We start from the raw sequence: 14,673 nt of genomic DNA, 5'->3' as shown, positions 1-14,673 counted from the left end.
TACTATATCTTGACGAAGTCATACATATTTCGTTAGTATGGTAGGTTCCATTGAGTCTCTCTCTCGCGAACACGCCAACAGAACAATATAATTGAAATCTCTATCTTGGAGTTTTATTGCAATGCGAGTGAGACATCATCGCGGAAATATTTGAGAAAGAGAAAACCAAAGAATGCCACAAACACAGAGAGACGAAACAAATAAACAAATAAACAAAATAGATCGATGCATTAGTTGCATTTGAATAACTGTGCCGTGGAATAATTTCGTTGCCATTGCACGAGCATGAGGTGAACAAAATCCAGTTTTGTTTATTATTTCATCTGATCTTCAAATCAGTCAGTCGAACCAAATGGCTTGTGTATGTGTGCATGCAATTTTATTGAATGCAAACGAATGTCAAGTTGCGGCAAAGCAGAACTTGTTGCACTGATACCAAAAATAAATTTTGTTGTTTTATTGTATGTTTGAAGTACAACCAAATCCATATAAAGATATGTTCTAGTCGGTGGAATGCTTGCTTGAGAATGGAGGAAAAAAAAACGTCATTCGCAAACATTGCGCACACTGATGAAGATATCAACTCATATTGTTCGCACAAATGTATGCCTTTGACCACAACACAAGATACTATTGTGCACTCTTCAATTGAACCTTGGCAAAGCATACAAAAGGCGAAGAAAAAAATACCATCAACACCGAGAAGACGTAAACTCGATGCACCGACAGCGTTTCAATTTCATAAATATTGCCGACGCAACACACATTTTATATCCAAATAAATTTTATTTTGAGTGCACAATAACAGATTGTCATCTTCACGTGACGGCTTCTTTTCGCCATATTCACCATATCTCAAACTGCGTACACACTCTCGTAAACAGTTCAAACCAATAAATGTACACGCGTTTGCAGTTTGGCTTAACTTTTTATTATTGTTTTTTTTTTTTTAAATATCGAGAAATTATCCAGCAGCGAATTAGATATCCATTTCTATGCTTTGTGTGTTGCAATATGCGAACAACAAAAATTATTACGGCTTTCGATTAAGATTTTTCTGTGAAGCTGAATTTATGACGATAAACGAGAATGAATCACATTGTAAAAATTGTGAAGGGAATTCGTTGCATTTTTTTCCAAAACAAAAATATGTACAAATATTTTGAGAAAATCGGAGGTGCTTATGATAGGTTTATGAAAAAAAATTGTAAAAAAAAGTAGAAAACAGAGAAACAATTGAATAAAACTGTCAAATTTTAGCAAATAAGTGACAATTCTCTTGAGCACTCCATTTAACACGAAATCATCCCATTTAACCAGAGGGTGAAAGCGTGCTCAAAGTGAAGTGTTTTGATTGATTAGTACAATTGTTGATTTAAAGTACCCTCCTCAATTACGTTCATTTCCAAAAACAGGGAAATTACTAAAAACATTCATCGATTGAAAATTATTTTTTTTCCGGGGTATTTTCACTAAAAATCACCAAAAAACTGCACCAATCAATCAATAGATCACGGGTTTCTCTCCAATTTGAAGGGATGCGTCATGATTAATTAGACGCGAGAAGTGTATAAAATACGTTCGTTATTTGAGACACTTATATGGATGTATGCCGAAATGTTCATTGGATCGTGAAAAAATCGAACATTCTCTTCAGAATTTCATGCCCATGTTACACAGTTCCTAAAGAAAAAAAATTCTATACTTTAAAAATCGAGCCCAACCAATTGTTTTGCGTGAGCTCAGCTGCTGCTGCAATATCAATCGTATAAAATTATGCATGCCAAATATCAGCAGTTACATTTTTTCCCTTGTTTGCCGTATATTCGATGCACGTATCCAAGAAATTATCATATCAATAGAGACCGTTTGTGTGTGCGTATTGAGCTAAATGTCCTTAAATAAACAAAGTTCCATTTTAAAAACATGTTGTAATTGTCGTGTAGTGTGTTTTCGTTTCATTTATTGTCATGCTTTTTGTTATTGCATCAGGTCATTTGATTTTCTGGCCGGTTCTGCATATTTTATATTCCGGTCTCTTTGTGCATTTGTTCTGATTTTTTTAAAAAGGTGTGTAAAAAATGAATTAATTCCATACATTCACGAAAATAACTTCCAACCAATGTACTACACACTCGGACGTGCAAAGCAAAATCTGTGATGGTGTCCAATGAACGTTCTTCGTTTTCATCATTTTTTCCGACACATTTTAAAAACTTAGCACATAATTATTGACGATCGTAAAACATGCATATTGATTACTTTTCATTACTGCTAATTAGCGTTCATCGGTGCCGCTGAATGGTTAGCGTGATGGTTAACGCGGAATGTACTGCATAAAAAATGGGAAAAAAGCGGTGGTTAAGGAAAAAAACATCAAAAGATTGATGCTCTCTTAGGCCGTGTTGTTTGACGAGCGATCTGATTATATTCCGCAAAAAAAGACAGAAAATTCTTCTTTTGGTAAATTCTTTTTATTTAAATTGCAACATTTTCTGCTGTTCAATTTCTATTTTTACACCGATTTTTAATTAAAATTATATCTCCGTATAAGTACACATTGAAAATTAATTAGTCTTCGAAGGTTTATGCTCTAAAAATGAAACCACTGCTCTTTAAAAAAAAGAGAGTGAAGTGTGAGAGAGAAAAAAAAACAAATATTCACACAAACATGCACTTTTTAAGTCTATTAAAACATTAAATCATCTTAAATAAATTCTAAAATACTGTTCGACCCTTTAATTCGATGAGACCTATTCAATTTTAATTAAAACCTCAACATATCTATTCATTGGCGACATTCTAATATTTTCTTACCAACTACGCTAAACATAACCACTGGGAACATGTAAACTCAACTTACAACAAACTGATGACTAAAACAGCAAAGATAAAAAATCCATTTTTTTTTTAAAGAAACTTTCTTTGACTTTTTATGACTTTAAATCTTTTTGCTTCAAATTTAATTGCTACTAACGACCGAAATTTCGTATGAGTTGGTCGATAATTGTACTAAATTATTAGTTTCGCTATCATAATAAGTTAAACATTGATTGCCATGCGAATTCGATAAAACTGGATCGTTGCAGTACTCGTTAATGATTGGGTTGCAATTTGTTGCATATTGTTGCATCTCATGATGATGTTGTTGCTGCAGCTCCAAATTCGTAAGATTGGTGGAAAGATGTTCAATGCTACTGCTGCCATAGTATTCGTGATGATTGACTAAATTCGAATTGAATGTGTTGTTGAATTGATTGCTTGGCGATTGTGAAAATGCTTCGCTTGCTTTTCGTTTTTGACTTTTGAAGTTGTCGTGAATGTTATTGTTGTTAATGGTGGCACTGTTATTGTTGTTGTTATAGCATGTACTCTGATAATTTATGTTGGCAATTCGATCGCAGGCCGATTCATTGGGTGAAAGCATAGTCGGTGAATGCTTTGCATATTGACGTGATTCTGTTGGTGTATCACAGTAGTATGTATGCGTTACCGCATGTTCAAATGAATGGGCGACTGTTGGCGGTGATGATGTTGTTATCGTTGTCGCATTCATTGAGATCATATTTGTATTGTTATTATTTTGGCTGCCATTCACTCCATTATGCAAATGCATCGATGTATCGGCGCTCATATTTTGGTAAAAACAGTTCGCATCAGCATTATGACTTGAATTCGTGCTGTTATCATCATTTAAACTATAGTATGAATCAGAGAGTTCGCTGTGACTGTATGAAATGGGCTTTTGCTGTTGTTCAATCGTACCGCTACCCAAATCGAGCAGAGTGGCCGGCGGCGATGCAGACAAACTATTTAATGAAGATACATTTGCCGATCGAATCGGTTGATCCATTTGGAAAATATCCTCTGGTTGCAGCATATCACCGGAATATGGTGAATATTGATATACATCTTGAGAGCTCACATTATTGCCATTTACAGTGCTACTGAAATTTGAATTCGACTGATACACATTTTGCCCGTTCGCTTGAAATGTTTGATAAACAGCATCGGTATGCTGCTGCTGCTGTTGTTGCTGTTGTTGATTGCCGTAAGCCGCACCGCTACCGTAATTCAAATGGGTTGGTGAGTGCTGTTGATTTTGTTGCTGTTGCTGCGATGATGTTTGATTCCAATACGGTAGATTGTTATTTGCAGCGGCAGTAGTTTGACTCGATTGCATCGACATTTCTGTATTTTGCGAATGACAATACGTCTCTGACATCACACCATAATATTCACTCTTGAACATTTGTTGCGGCATATTATTATTCTCCAGTTTTACATTCATCGCACCACACACACAATGATACGGTGGACAACTGCACGATACACCTATATATCCGGAATCAGAGAGAAAGAGAAAAAAAACGAGACAAACACATTTTTAGAAACTGTTTATGTCTTGGTTTATGTGAACAAGAACGCCGATTTATTTTGACAGCACAATTGTTATCGCATTTTTATACAGACAAATCAGTTCGAGAATGAATCACAGTTCAATAAGTTGTGTTCAAACGTTTATTTAATTTGAAATCGTGCATAATTTTGACAATTTTTTAAGTGCGACTGTAGGAAAAGTGTTTATTGTGAAAATTACCTGAATTAAAGTCAGATATCAGTGGTGGCGGCCGGATTTTTTCAGTGCCTGAGTTTGATTTTTGTTTCTTAGCAACTGCGGTACGCAACGACATTAGCTGGAAAATAGAGAGCGAATTGATTAGGTTTGTGTCGATTGTATTTTATTGTGAATATTTGTTATGGTTTTTTACGGGAAATATTTTTTTTTTTTAAATTGAACTTCAAATAAATGTTGAGTGTAAAAAAATAAGAAAAACTTACTTTATTGCCCAATGCTGCGTCTCGTGCCAAAAGAACGGCCAATCCACGACTTCTTCTGCCGGATCCCATGGCTCGTCGATATTCAGTGCTATTTTTTGGTTCTGGTCGTGGATGATCGTGTACTCCTTTGGCTTGAAAAAATATTGCATTGTTTGTTGATCGCCAGAAATGTGTGACTGGATAGCCGCAATGTCCCCGACACGGACGAATTTCCAATTTTCCATTATGACAAGCGCTGTAATTGAAATTGTTCATTCAGTTTCAAGTTCAAGCGGTCGACATTTTTTTTCTTGTGTGTTTTGAAACACAAAAAATTCAAAGAAACTCACCGATTTGGGCATGGTTTTCCTTGTTGTTTCTTTCGTGCTTTGTCGCAAATGGCTGGACGTAAATGAATCTGTTCGCCGTTTGGCAATGTACAGTTGGCAGTACAAGTGAGAACACCCAAGCAGCTCTTCTTCAATATGTTGACATTGTGATTGTTTGTATTTCGCATTGCCCAGCCGGAAATATGTTTGCGTGCCTCTTCGCTTGTGTTTCGATACACATAACGAATGTGACCGTCGGCCCATTCTGAAAACTCGTCATATTCATGTTCGCCAAATGTTGGCACTTGCGGGTCATTTATATCCCAATCGCGTATTTTTGATGAACCATTACCGGTCGATGCACATTTTGATGCATGAATCGTATTGCTATTGTGTGTCATTAAAATGTTTGGCTGTTGATTTGTGCCTGTCGTTATTTGATTGTGCAAATGAGATGATTGTCTTGACAATGTCACTGGTGATGATGAATAACTCGAATATTTTCTGAAATGAAAAGGATAAACGTCAACCGTTAGTTTCGCAATGACAATAGAATTCAGACACAATAAGATTTTTTTTTGAAGGTCGTATAAACACTTGACTTGAGCGCACAAAACAAGAAGCGCACGTTATTATATAACAAACTCAGGTCATCATAATGAAACACAACAACGTCGCAAGGAATCATGAGAGAAAAGAAGAACATGAAAGAGAATTGCAATAAAAAAAAACACGTAAACGAACGTATGAAACGCTTCAGGTAAGAATAGCGCGGCGCTCAGTAAGATCCCTCTTTCAATATCTTTGTGACATTTATCTTCAATTTATACTCATTTGCTGGAAGCGTTCATTCAGTGGATGAAGTCAATGCATTGAGTATTTGCGGTGTTTTCTTATTCTCAATCAAGCCGTAGAAAATTACAGTTCAATAACTTTTGAATTGAGTCGGAGAAAAAGGGAGTTAAGTGTCGATTATAGTAATTGTTTAGTGGTTTGATACAGTTTTGAATTATAATTTTTTGAATGATGGAACAATTTCTCCCTAGATCCCAAACAAGATAAAATGTGTGTGTGCGTGTTACGTTGTATTAGTTGGCTTAAAGGTTCTTTGTTTTTCAAGTCTTTTGTTGATTTTGTTAAAAATATTAAACGCATCAATTTGCCAACGCAAAAGGTGTAACTATAATAACTCAATCTTTAAATTGATGGGGAAAATAAATTGAAATTTGTATATATAAAAAATTGAAGAAAGAAAGGGAATTTATCTGATTGAATTTGCTTCAAAATGATGTTTAAAACTAAATTAATGTCTGGCAAATATATTAAAATTAATTTTTAAAAAATTCAAATACTGGATACTTACAAAACCACCATATTTCTACTAATCCAATGGGAAGCTGCATAAAATTCGATTTTATTGTTTCAAAAATCAAAAAATAAATTTTATTTATGCTTTTACTTTTGAGCAATTTTTTTTGTTTGAAAAAGTTTCAATTGCTTCAAAGATCACTTTTTAAATGGATTCTCAATAAATTGTTTTTCTTTTTTTCAAACAGTTTCTGGTTCGATTTTTTCATCCAATAATCTTATTCTTATTTTGAAGTGTTCAAATAAGCAGTTTATTAAACACAACCACGATTTCAGCAAAAAATAAATATTTTTTAGTCTTTTCTTTTCAATTATAAGTACAAAATTATAACTCAAAAACAGTTGATAACAACACAAACTCGTCACAATTCACAAAGTGATAAAAAAAATTGTTCAAACAGATCGTTCGCCGAAATATTGAGGGAGATTGTGAGTCTAACTCGCGACCGTTCGGTTCTAAAGTTGTTTAGCAACTGACACATCAAATGTTGAACTATTTAGAAAGAGCATACGTATCACGAGAGTCCAAATATAACTAAAAAACTATGAAGCGAATACGCACGAATTCAAATAGGGTCCTGTGTACATGCGTGAATGTGTTTGTGTGTTGTCTCGTACTCTGCGTATTAGTCTGTAGAACAACGAAGCGACAACAATAGCTTGATCGCTTCCACAACCAACGAATACAATAGGATTTAAAAAAATAACCATATATATGTGTGGAAAGAGCCTGTGATATCGTCGCGCCGATACTTTATATTTGTACCATTTGAACGGCGCGCACAATGCACACAAAGCACAAAGAAAACACTAGAAAACAAAAGCGGCAAATGTAAAATGGCTCCGCCTTCTCTATGAGAATTGTGCACGGTGAACGTATGAGCCGAAGCAGATTCACAGTGTAAGCATACGAATAGAATGAGAGGCAGGGCCAAATACAATGAAATAGACCGTCGTGTCACCACACACTAGATAAATGCGCTCGATGTTTTTCATTGGTCGGATAAAATGTTCGGGCTTTGGTTGATTCATTGGGCATTAGCTTCTTTTGATTTAAAGCAATGATATTTCCTTTGGTAGAAAAGAAGGAATTCCAAAAGAAGGAACAAAGAGCGTTTTTCTCACATATAATCGCAATTTCTTTGATATGGAAATTCCTTTTTTGGATTATACAATTTATATCCCGTTCGAATACTAAATTCATTGCACACGTGTTCGACATTCAATTTCAATTTGAAAGACTGGTCTTTTCAAATAAATTAACCAAAACAGGAAACAATAAACCATTTTCAAGTTGTTTAAGTTACATAATTTTTGAACTTATGATGGCAATGGTTTACATATTAAGTGCATATCGGATAACAGCCCATTTAAACAATAGATGATTCATAAAAACGATGATAATTTTTGGAATGCAGTTTTCCGATGTTCGATTTTTATTGAAAAATGACCCAGGTCAATAGGCGTTATTGCATCTGAAAAATAACCGTTTTTTTCTCTTGAGTTCCGACATTCAGAAGGTCAGTGTCAAACAATTCAATGAATATTATGTTTAATTTACTTTATTTAACGAAAATCGTGTGCGTGAAAAACATGTTTTTGGGCGAATAAAATTCAATGATGTTCTTCAACATCGAACAACTCAAGCAATTGAACATTAAACAACCCAAAACAATTATTCGAACTTTAATATTTCGTTGCGTTCAAATGTAATTTTGATAAGATCGTCAGTGGTGCGCTAACAAGCTACTTAATGAAAACATTAAATAGTTTGTCATTTAATCAGAGACGGTTTGGCATACCATCGAATTTATAGAGAGAGAGAGAGAGAGAAAACAATGACTAAAAAAACATTCGAAAGTTGAAAATTGTATAAATAATTAAACATGCTTGAGTATATCTCAATGAGAATTCACAGAGCAGGATTTTCATCCTCGATAATAATTACTCTGTGGCACGAAGATATTATATATTTTTCGTTCGTTCTTCGGGATCTTAATAAGAAAATAGCTTTAATTGAAGGCATTTAAAAATAAAAAAGAGCGACCAAGAGAGAGAATGAAAAAAAAAAATATATCAACAACACACGGAGCTATTTTATGTTTATGGTTTACCCATTTAGTTGATGATGACAATGTCTTTATTGAGTGTTTAAATATGAACGGCTACACCGAAAATGAGCCTACATAAAAATGGTTAATTTATTTATTAACATTTTATGATGCGTACTTCCAATTTAATTTGAATAATGTTTTACAAGTTTTTCAGCTCCGTCCAATCTCATATCATTTTATTTGTTTTTCTTCTTCTTTTTCTGTTATGCGTTTTACATTTCACTTCATCATTCTTCGGCCACTTAATTTATTTCGATTCGCTTAAGTGTCACACACGCAGCATCTTCAGTATCATTCGAAGATAAAATACAAAATTTCACGAAAAAAATAATAATATTATTAAACATACCGAATCAGAAGCCACTACTGCCCATTTATAATTACGAGCGTGCACTCAAACCATCTTTTTGCATCACTCCGTCCAATTTGTATAACACGACAAAGATTTTTGTCGATTTAGTTTTTATCTCATCGTTCGTAATGTGATTTTTATGGTTATTAGTTTACATTCGGTTTTTCTCGCCGAATGACGCTCTTTTTTTCTGCTTACTACGCATACTTTGTCGAGTTTATTTTCAGATGTTTCTTGTCGTCATGAATACGTACATTTTTTTGCTCATTTTCTTGGTAAATTTTTTTGGTTTCCTAAATGTGAATGGAATTGAAATGAAATGATTTCAACTTTAAATTTAAATTCAGTTTGCCTTAAAGCTACAAAAGTAAGGACTTTAATCAACCGAATGCATGAACACGTTGAAGACTAAACACATTTAAGGATAACACCTGCGAACCCCCATCTAATCTTTGTAAGCGCACTATTCAACACGTTTTTGCCGCTTAATTAATTTAATTCCTTGCATATTGTTTTGAGCGGAAAAAAAGTTTTTCATTCTCTGTCAATGGCAATGAGCAATTTCACCCTTCGTCATTTTTATACGTTGCACTTTCAATTCCGACTTTTACTTGGTTTCCTTTTGTTTCTGCCAAAGAAAGTTTTGCTCTAAAACGGTGAACATTTTTTTTTTAAATGAGAACTGGTCGTTTCAAAGACAATGTGAGTGCACATATTTTCAGAAGTTTTGAATCAGAACATTCATGAAAAAGCATATTGCAGATTATTGATCGATGACCTTTGACTAATTTCAAACAAAAGTAAACACCAAATAAGTACCAGATTGAACTTCAATTCATTCCTGGATTACCGTTAATTCATTGATACAGGAATCCATAAAAATGGAAATTTACGCAAAAAATAAATTCAATTCAATTCATTCGAATTCATGAAAAATGCGATGGTAATGAAGGGCACATGTGAAAATCGATTGAATTTAAATTTAAGGCATGACAAAAATCCATCTGAATTAATCGATCGATCATTGAAATAGCATTGCACTCGACCAGTTGCTGTGGTGCGTGTTTTCCCCAAACGAGTCATTATTGTTTAATGTTATTTTTTCTGAATGGTAATTGACAAATAACAAGGAGTGTGGCAAAATGATACAAAAGATGTTGCAATTGCAGTTGTGTGTAGTAATGATAGATCACAATTTTTTTTCTAAATTGTTTTGTCATGATGTTTTGACATCCGTCTCGGAAGATGGTACAAAAGACAACGATACAGATTGCACGAGTACCAGAAGAATATCAATATAATTAAGAAATATTGCACAAAAACGCAAACACATTTCCTCTCTTTGCATCAAAATTACTTGTTTGCAAAAGTGTTTCGTGCTTTTTTTCAAAGATGTAAAATGCCGAAATGTATTCGCATTGAATGGAAAAAACATTTTTGTACCGTATTTATTACTTATTAATGGACTATTAAAATACATTGCAAAAACTTAAGAATGCAATGATGGTCGCCGACATAATGTGAATCTCATTCTCAAGTCTCTATATTTACAAAGATCCTGATGATGGATGATGTCCAAAAAATTGAAAGTGAAAAAATATGCAGGAATCGAGCTGCAAAAACTAACACAATCAGCTGAAGACACATTCGAACGCATAAAATTATTTTTTTTTTGTGTTGCTAACCTGTAATTTATGCATGTTGATCACTAATTTGACTTAAGTATATCTTATTACCTAATATGTTCATTTATTTTGTATATTGCCTCCTATTGAGCATCGTGAAATTCAGAACATGAAGAATCAAAAAAGTAATCATTGTAGTTGTTAATCTCAATCCTGGCAACAAAATGTTTAATATTAGTTTCAATATGGAAGCATTCATTTGTTCATTGTTTTTCTTTGAAAATATCGGAAGGCATTGCAAAGTCATCCGTTTATAATTTGATTTGATTGTTATTGCATCTTCTCACGTCAATATTAAATTCCGCATCGCGATTCATGGATCGTATGAAATCGAACGACGAAAAATGAAAAAAAAAATCGAAATTTTCCTATCTATCATCGCTGTTTTATGCTAGCCTCCGGCCAATCGATAATCATCGGTTCTGACACACATACACAAATTAAGTAATATGAAGAATGTCGATAACAAAAGAATCATTTGAACAATTTTAGGTAAATAAAAGTGCCGCAGATTGTGAACCAATTTTAATATGTACTTTTGTATATGTAACACAAAAAAATGCGTGCCATAATCAGTTACATTGTATCGCAGTAAAAAAAGAAGTAAAAATTAGAGCAGATCAAAAATTGATTTGCACCGAACGAGGCATTTCGAATTTGTACAGAAGTTCAATGCAAAAATGCTCTGAAAAATATAATTGGAAATGCTAAAGTGCTCGTGCAAATAACATGGTGATTTTAGTGATTTTGAATTACAAGCCGGCAACATCGATATACGTTTTTAATAGCTGACAGAAAATATAATGCATGTGCGGTAATCAAATGTCTATCGACCGTTTTTGTAAGAGAATGCAGCAATTCAAATTCACTTTAGGACATTTTTCATTAAAGAAAACCATTTCGTTTCTTAGATCGCACCATATTTACCTTGAAGCTTCGAATCAACATAATCGCTTAGAAAACACTCTTCAACCAGTTTGTTTTTTTTTGGTTCGTCCGCATTTCTTTTGAATGAACAATGGGGCGATACAAAAATGCTGCACTTGCATCTCACGAACACAAAATGTGTTGCCGATTTATGTATTAAGCCATAAATTATGATTTAGATTCGTTGAACTTCTTTTCAACATTTCAACATTGTATATTACGTCTATTTGCATAAATGAACACATTTGCAGATGACAGAACCACACAGAAAACATTTTCACCTGAATCATTACATTTGAATTTAACGCCGGTTTACACTCTCTTTCTCTATTGTACTCTATAGTTGGGGTATTTTTTTTTTTTAAATATGAACCATTACAACTATTATTCCGACTTGTCACTAGCACTGAACAGCGAACATATTACGACAGAATTTTTTTTTAGATATTTTTCACCCGCATCTTTTTCCGCGCATAAATGTCAAGCTGACGCACACATCGCATTCAAAATGATCACCACCAAAAACTCTTTGCACTACATAAAAGCAGTTAAAAAGGTCAACCACTACTTTTCAATTCGATAACAACAATTTATGCAGCAGAAGAAACGCATGACTTGAATGGTGAAATATTTTTTTTACGTTAATTAAAATGTATTCGTGATTACCTTTACGATTCAATCGAATTCAGCAAATGAAGCGTGTGCCTTTCTCGTGAAAATTATCATGGCAGAAAATTGTTTGCAGTTGAAAAATAAAACTTTTTGGAATCAGAAGATTTTATACAGTTTTGAAAAAGATGAAATTGGACTCCATGATTGAAAAATCGACGAGTTTAGGTAGGCAAAAAAATGGTCGGAATATCCAGCCACCATAAGTATTTTGGACCAACAAAAGAATGAAAAGTAAAAACTGCATTTTTAATAGATTTTTAACTATTCAAGTATTTGCATGTCAACCATAGTGAAATTTTAAACTATACCATGTGTCAACATGTTGCAATATGTCAATTGTCTTTATTCATGTCAACAATATTCTATGTTTTTAAATATTAATAACAAACGCTTGCGAAAATCATACCGAAGTAGGGAAAAACGTCATTAAATAAAAAAGGTTTTTATCAATGTGAACAGTGAACACACTTCAGCAGTAAATAAAGAGATGATAACCGAGTTAAAACAAAGCTAAGCACCACATTATAGAAATACATACGGGTACAATTAGCTGCTGTTCATTGAGTTTTGTCGCACATTTTCTTTTTGCGTGCCCCTCTCTCTCTCTCTGTCTGTCACTCTCTCTTAGAGCATAATATCAAAGTGTAAGCGAACATAGCCACAACCGCACACCCATACACTTATAAATAACAAACAAAAATTAACGTATGTTAAAAATTAAATCATAAAAGTGTATCATGAGCACCGTTTGCAAATGCTTGTTCGCATTTAGACGCTGACAATTAAAACACACAGCCACAGACAAAGCAGAGATAACATATTAATGATGTAAAATACCAAAAGTGTTTTTTATCTTCTTTTTTTCATTTGTACGTTTAGTGTGCTTGTATGTAATAATGATATCGTGTGCCATATATCCACGAGCCAAAAATAAACACACGTTATATAGATTTGAATGCAGCAGCTTTGGAAAAAAAAGAGCGCGTCAGATATAAAAATGTTAATTTTTCTTTAGATGGTGGTCGTTCGTTGAGATTGGCCGATTTTTCCAGACAGAGAAAGATTTGCGGTGTCGTGACGGATGCAAACCAGTTTTGATTTCACTGAATTTCAATTACATTTCAATGTATCAGATGCGAGAGGCTCTTAGGCGATTTGCGTGCTGTGTGGATCAATCGTGGCGTTTGTTCAATGTCTTTTCGTCATGATTCACAACTTTTTTTTACTCCTGTCTCGTACCTCCATTTTTTTTTCTGTTGTAACGTTTGCATAAATATGCGCAAGATGTTTTTCACTTTCGATGGCACGCTGCACTGGTTTTGGTTTTGCTATTTATCCTTCGTGTATTTCTGAAGCTGACTGCGATTAAAATGAATTCAAATGCAATTGCACGTTTGGTTTTGCGATTTCACCTGGCCATCATTCGCACATCATTTTTTAGTCTTATTCGCTTGCTCCTTTTACAATAATTACACGTCTATTACTTTAACTATTTCAATTTTATCAGCTGCTATTCATGCACAAGTTTGACTTTACAGTTGCTTTATACAGTTTTCTCTTTCTCTATTTTCTTTTTTTCTGGTTAGCATTGAATAACGGTCAACAATGGAAGTTGCAGTAAGATTGAATATGCCCAGTGCTTTAGATAGCGATGATAAAGACGTAGTTCCGGGAACGCCTGAAAATCACATCGCCCAACATATCGTCGATGATAATATTATTGCGGAGACATCATGCGCAAGTGACACAGATGGATCTAATCATACCGAGCCCAGTTTGTTTAGTGACGAAGAAGGCTTTTTGCAAAGCATATTTGACTATGAATCATTGAATCATCACGAAAATGACATTATTCCCGACTCAGATCCAAGTGAAAATGAAGACGAAAGTGAGGTTGAACTTCCATCATATGATGATTTTCGCAGAACGCTTGTGCATTCAGATGGAATTGAAAATGTTTACGTTCCTGAAATTGAAGCAATCCCTGAATCGAATTATCTTGAGAATGTGATAATTTTGGAGACGGATTCCAGTGAATCTTCGGAAGATGAGCAACATGAGGATATCGATGATGAGCATCAAGAAGAAGCTGCCAGTCACCTGAGTGATCACTCAAATGATTCACTGTCAGATGAAAATCAATCAAATTACTCATCCAACAACGAAATCATAATGGAAACTGATTTAAGCGAATCTGATGATGATAGTTTTCAAAGCAATGCAAACATTCCACTGCAAAATGAGTTGGATTTGGTTCCCGAAACTGATTTTATTGAGAATAGTGAGCCTGAGGATGAAGATGATGAGATTGTTTCTGAATCGTCATATACAAGTGAAGAAGAAATTGTACCAAATCATGCGAGTGATGATTTATTGTCACAAGCGTTGCAACTGCCAAATGCACC

At 34.1% G+C, this 14,673-nt stretch overlaps 2 protein-coding genes across 3 annotated transcripts in view; one reads left to right on the top strand and one right to left on the bottom strand.

Moving 5' to 3' along the window:
- Positions 1-2,590: 2,590 nt before the first annotated feature.
- On the bottom strand, positions 2,591-6,649 carry LOC116337204 (transcription factor glial cells missing-like). Its single transcript, XM_031761591.1, has 5 exons — positions 6,514-6,649; positions 5,172-5,654; positions 4,843-5,077; positions 4,601-4,697; positions 2,591-4,335 (listed from the first exon to the last, which is right to left on the bottom strand). The coding sequence occupies exons 1-5, from the start codon at positions 6,522-6,524 to the stop codon at positions 2,963-2,965; spliced, it is 2,199 nt and encodes a 732-aa protein (XP_031617451.1). The 5' UTR covers positions 6,525-6,649; the 3' UTR covers positions 2,591-2,962.
- LOC116337203 overlaps positions 4,312-14,673 on the top strand; it is a 12,984-nt gene continuing 2,622 nt past the window's right edge. For both annotated transcript variants that reach the window (XM_031761590.1, XM_031761588.1), the window contains exons 1-2: positions 4,312-4,724; positions 13,855-14,666. In XM_031761590.1, coding sequence (XP_031617450.1) covers positions 13,874-14,666 — 793 coding nt within the window. In that variant the 5' untranslated portion in view covers positions 4,312-4,724; positions 13,855-13,873. The remainder of the gene's footprint in view (positions 4,725-13,854; positions 14,667-14,673) is intronic.

The sequence above is a fragment of the Contarinia nasturtii genome, unplaced genomic scaffold, assembly GCF_009176525.2.
Source record: "Contarinia nasturtii isolate CC-2019 unplaced genomic scaffold, AAFC_CNas_1.1 Cnas_scaffold_220, whole genome shotgun sequence".
NCBI lineage: Eukaryota > Metazoa > Arthropoda > Insecta > Diptera > Cecidomyiidae > Contarinia > Contarinia nasturtii.
This window is presented reverse-complemented; position numbering and strand designations above follow the sequence as displayed.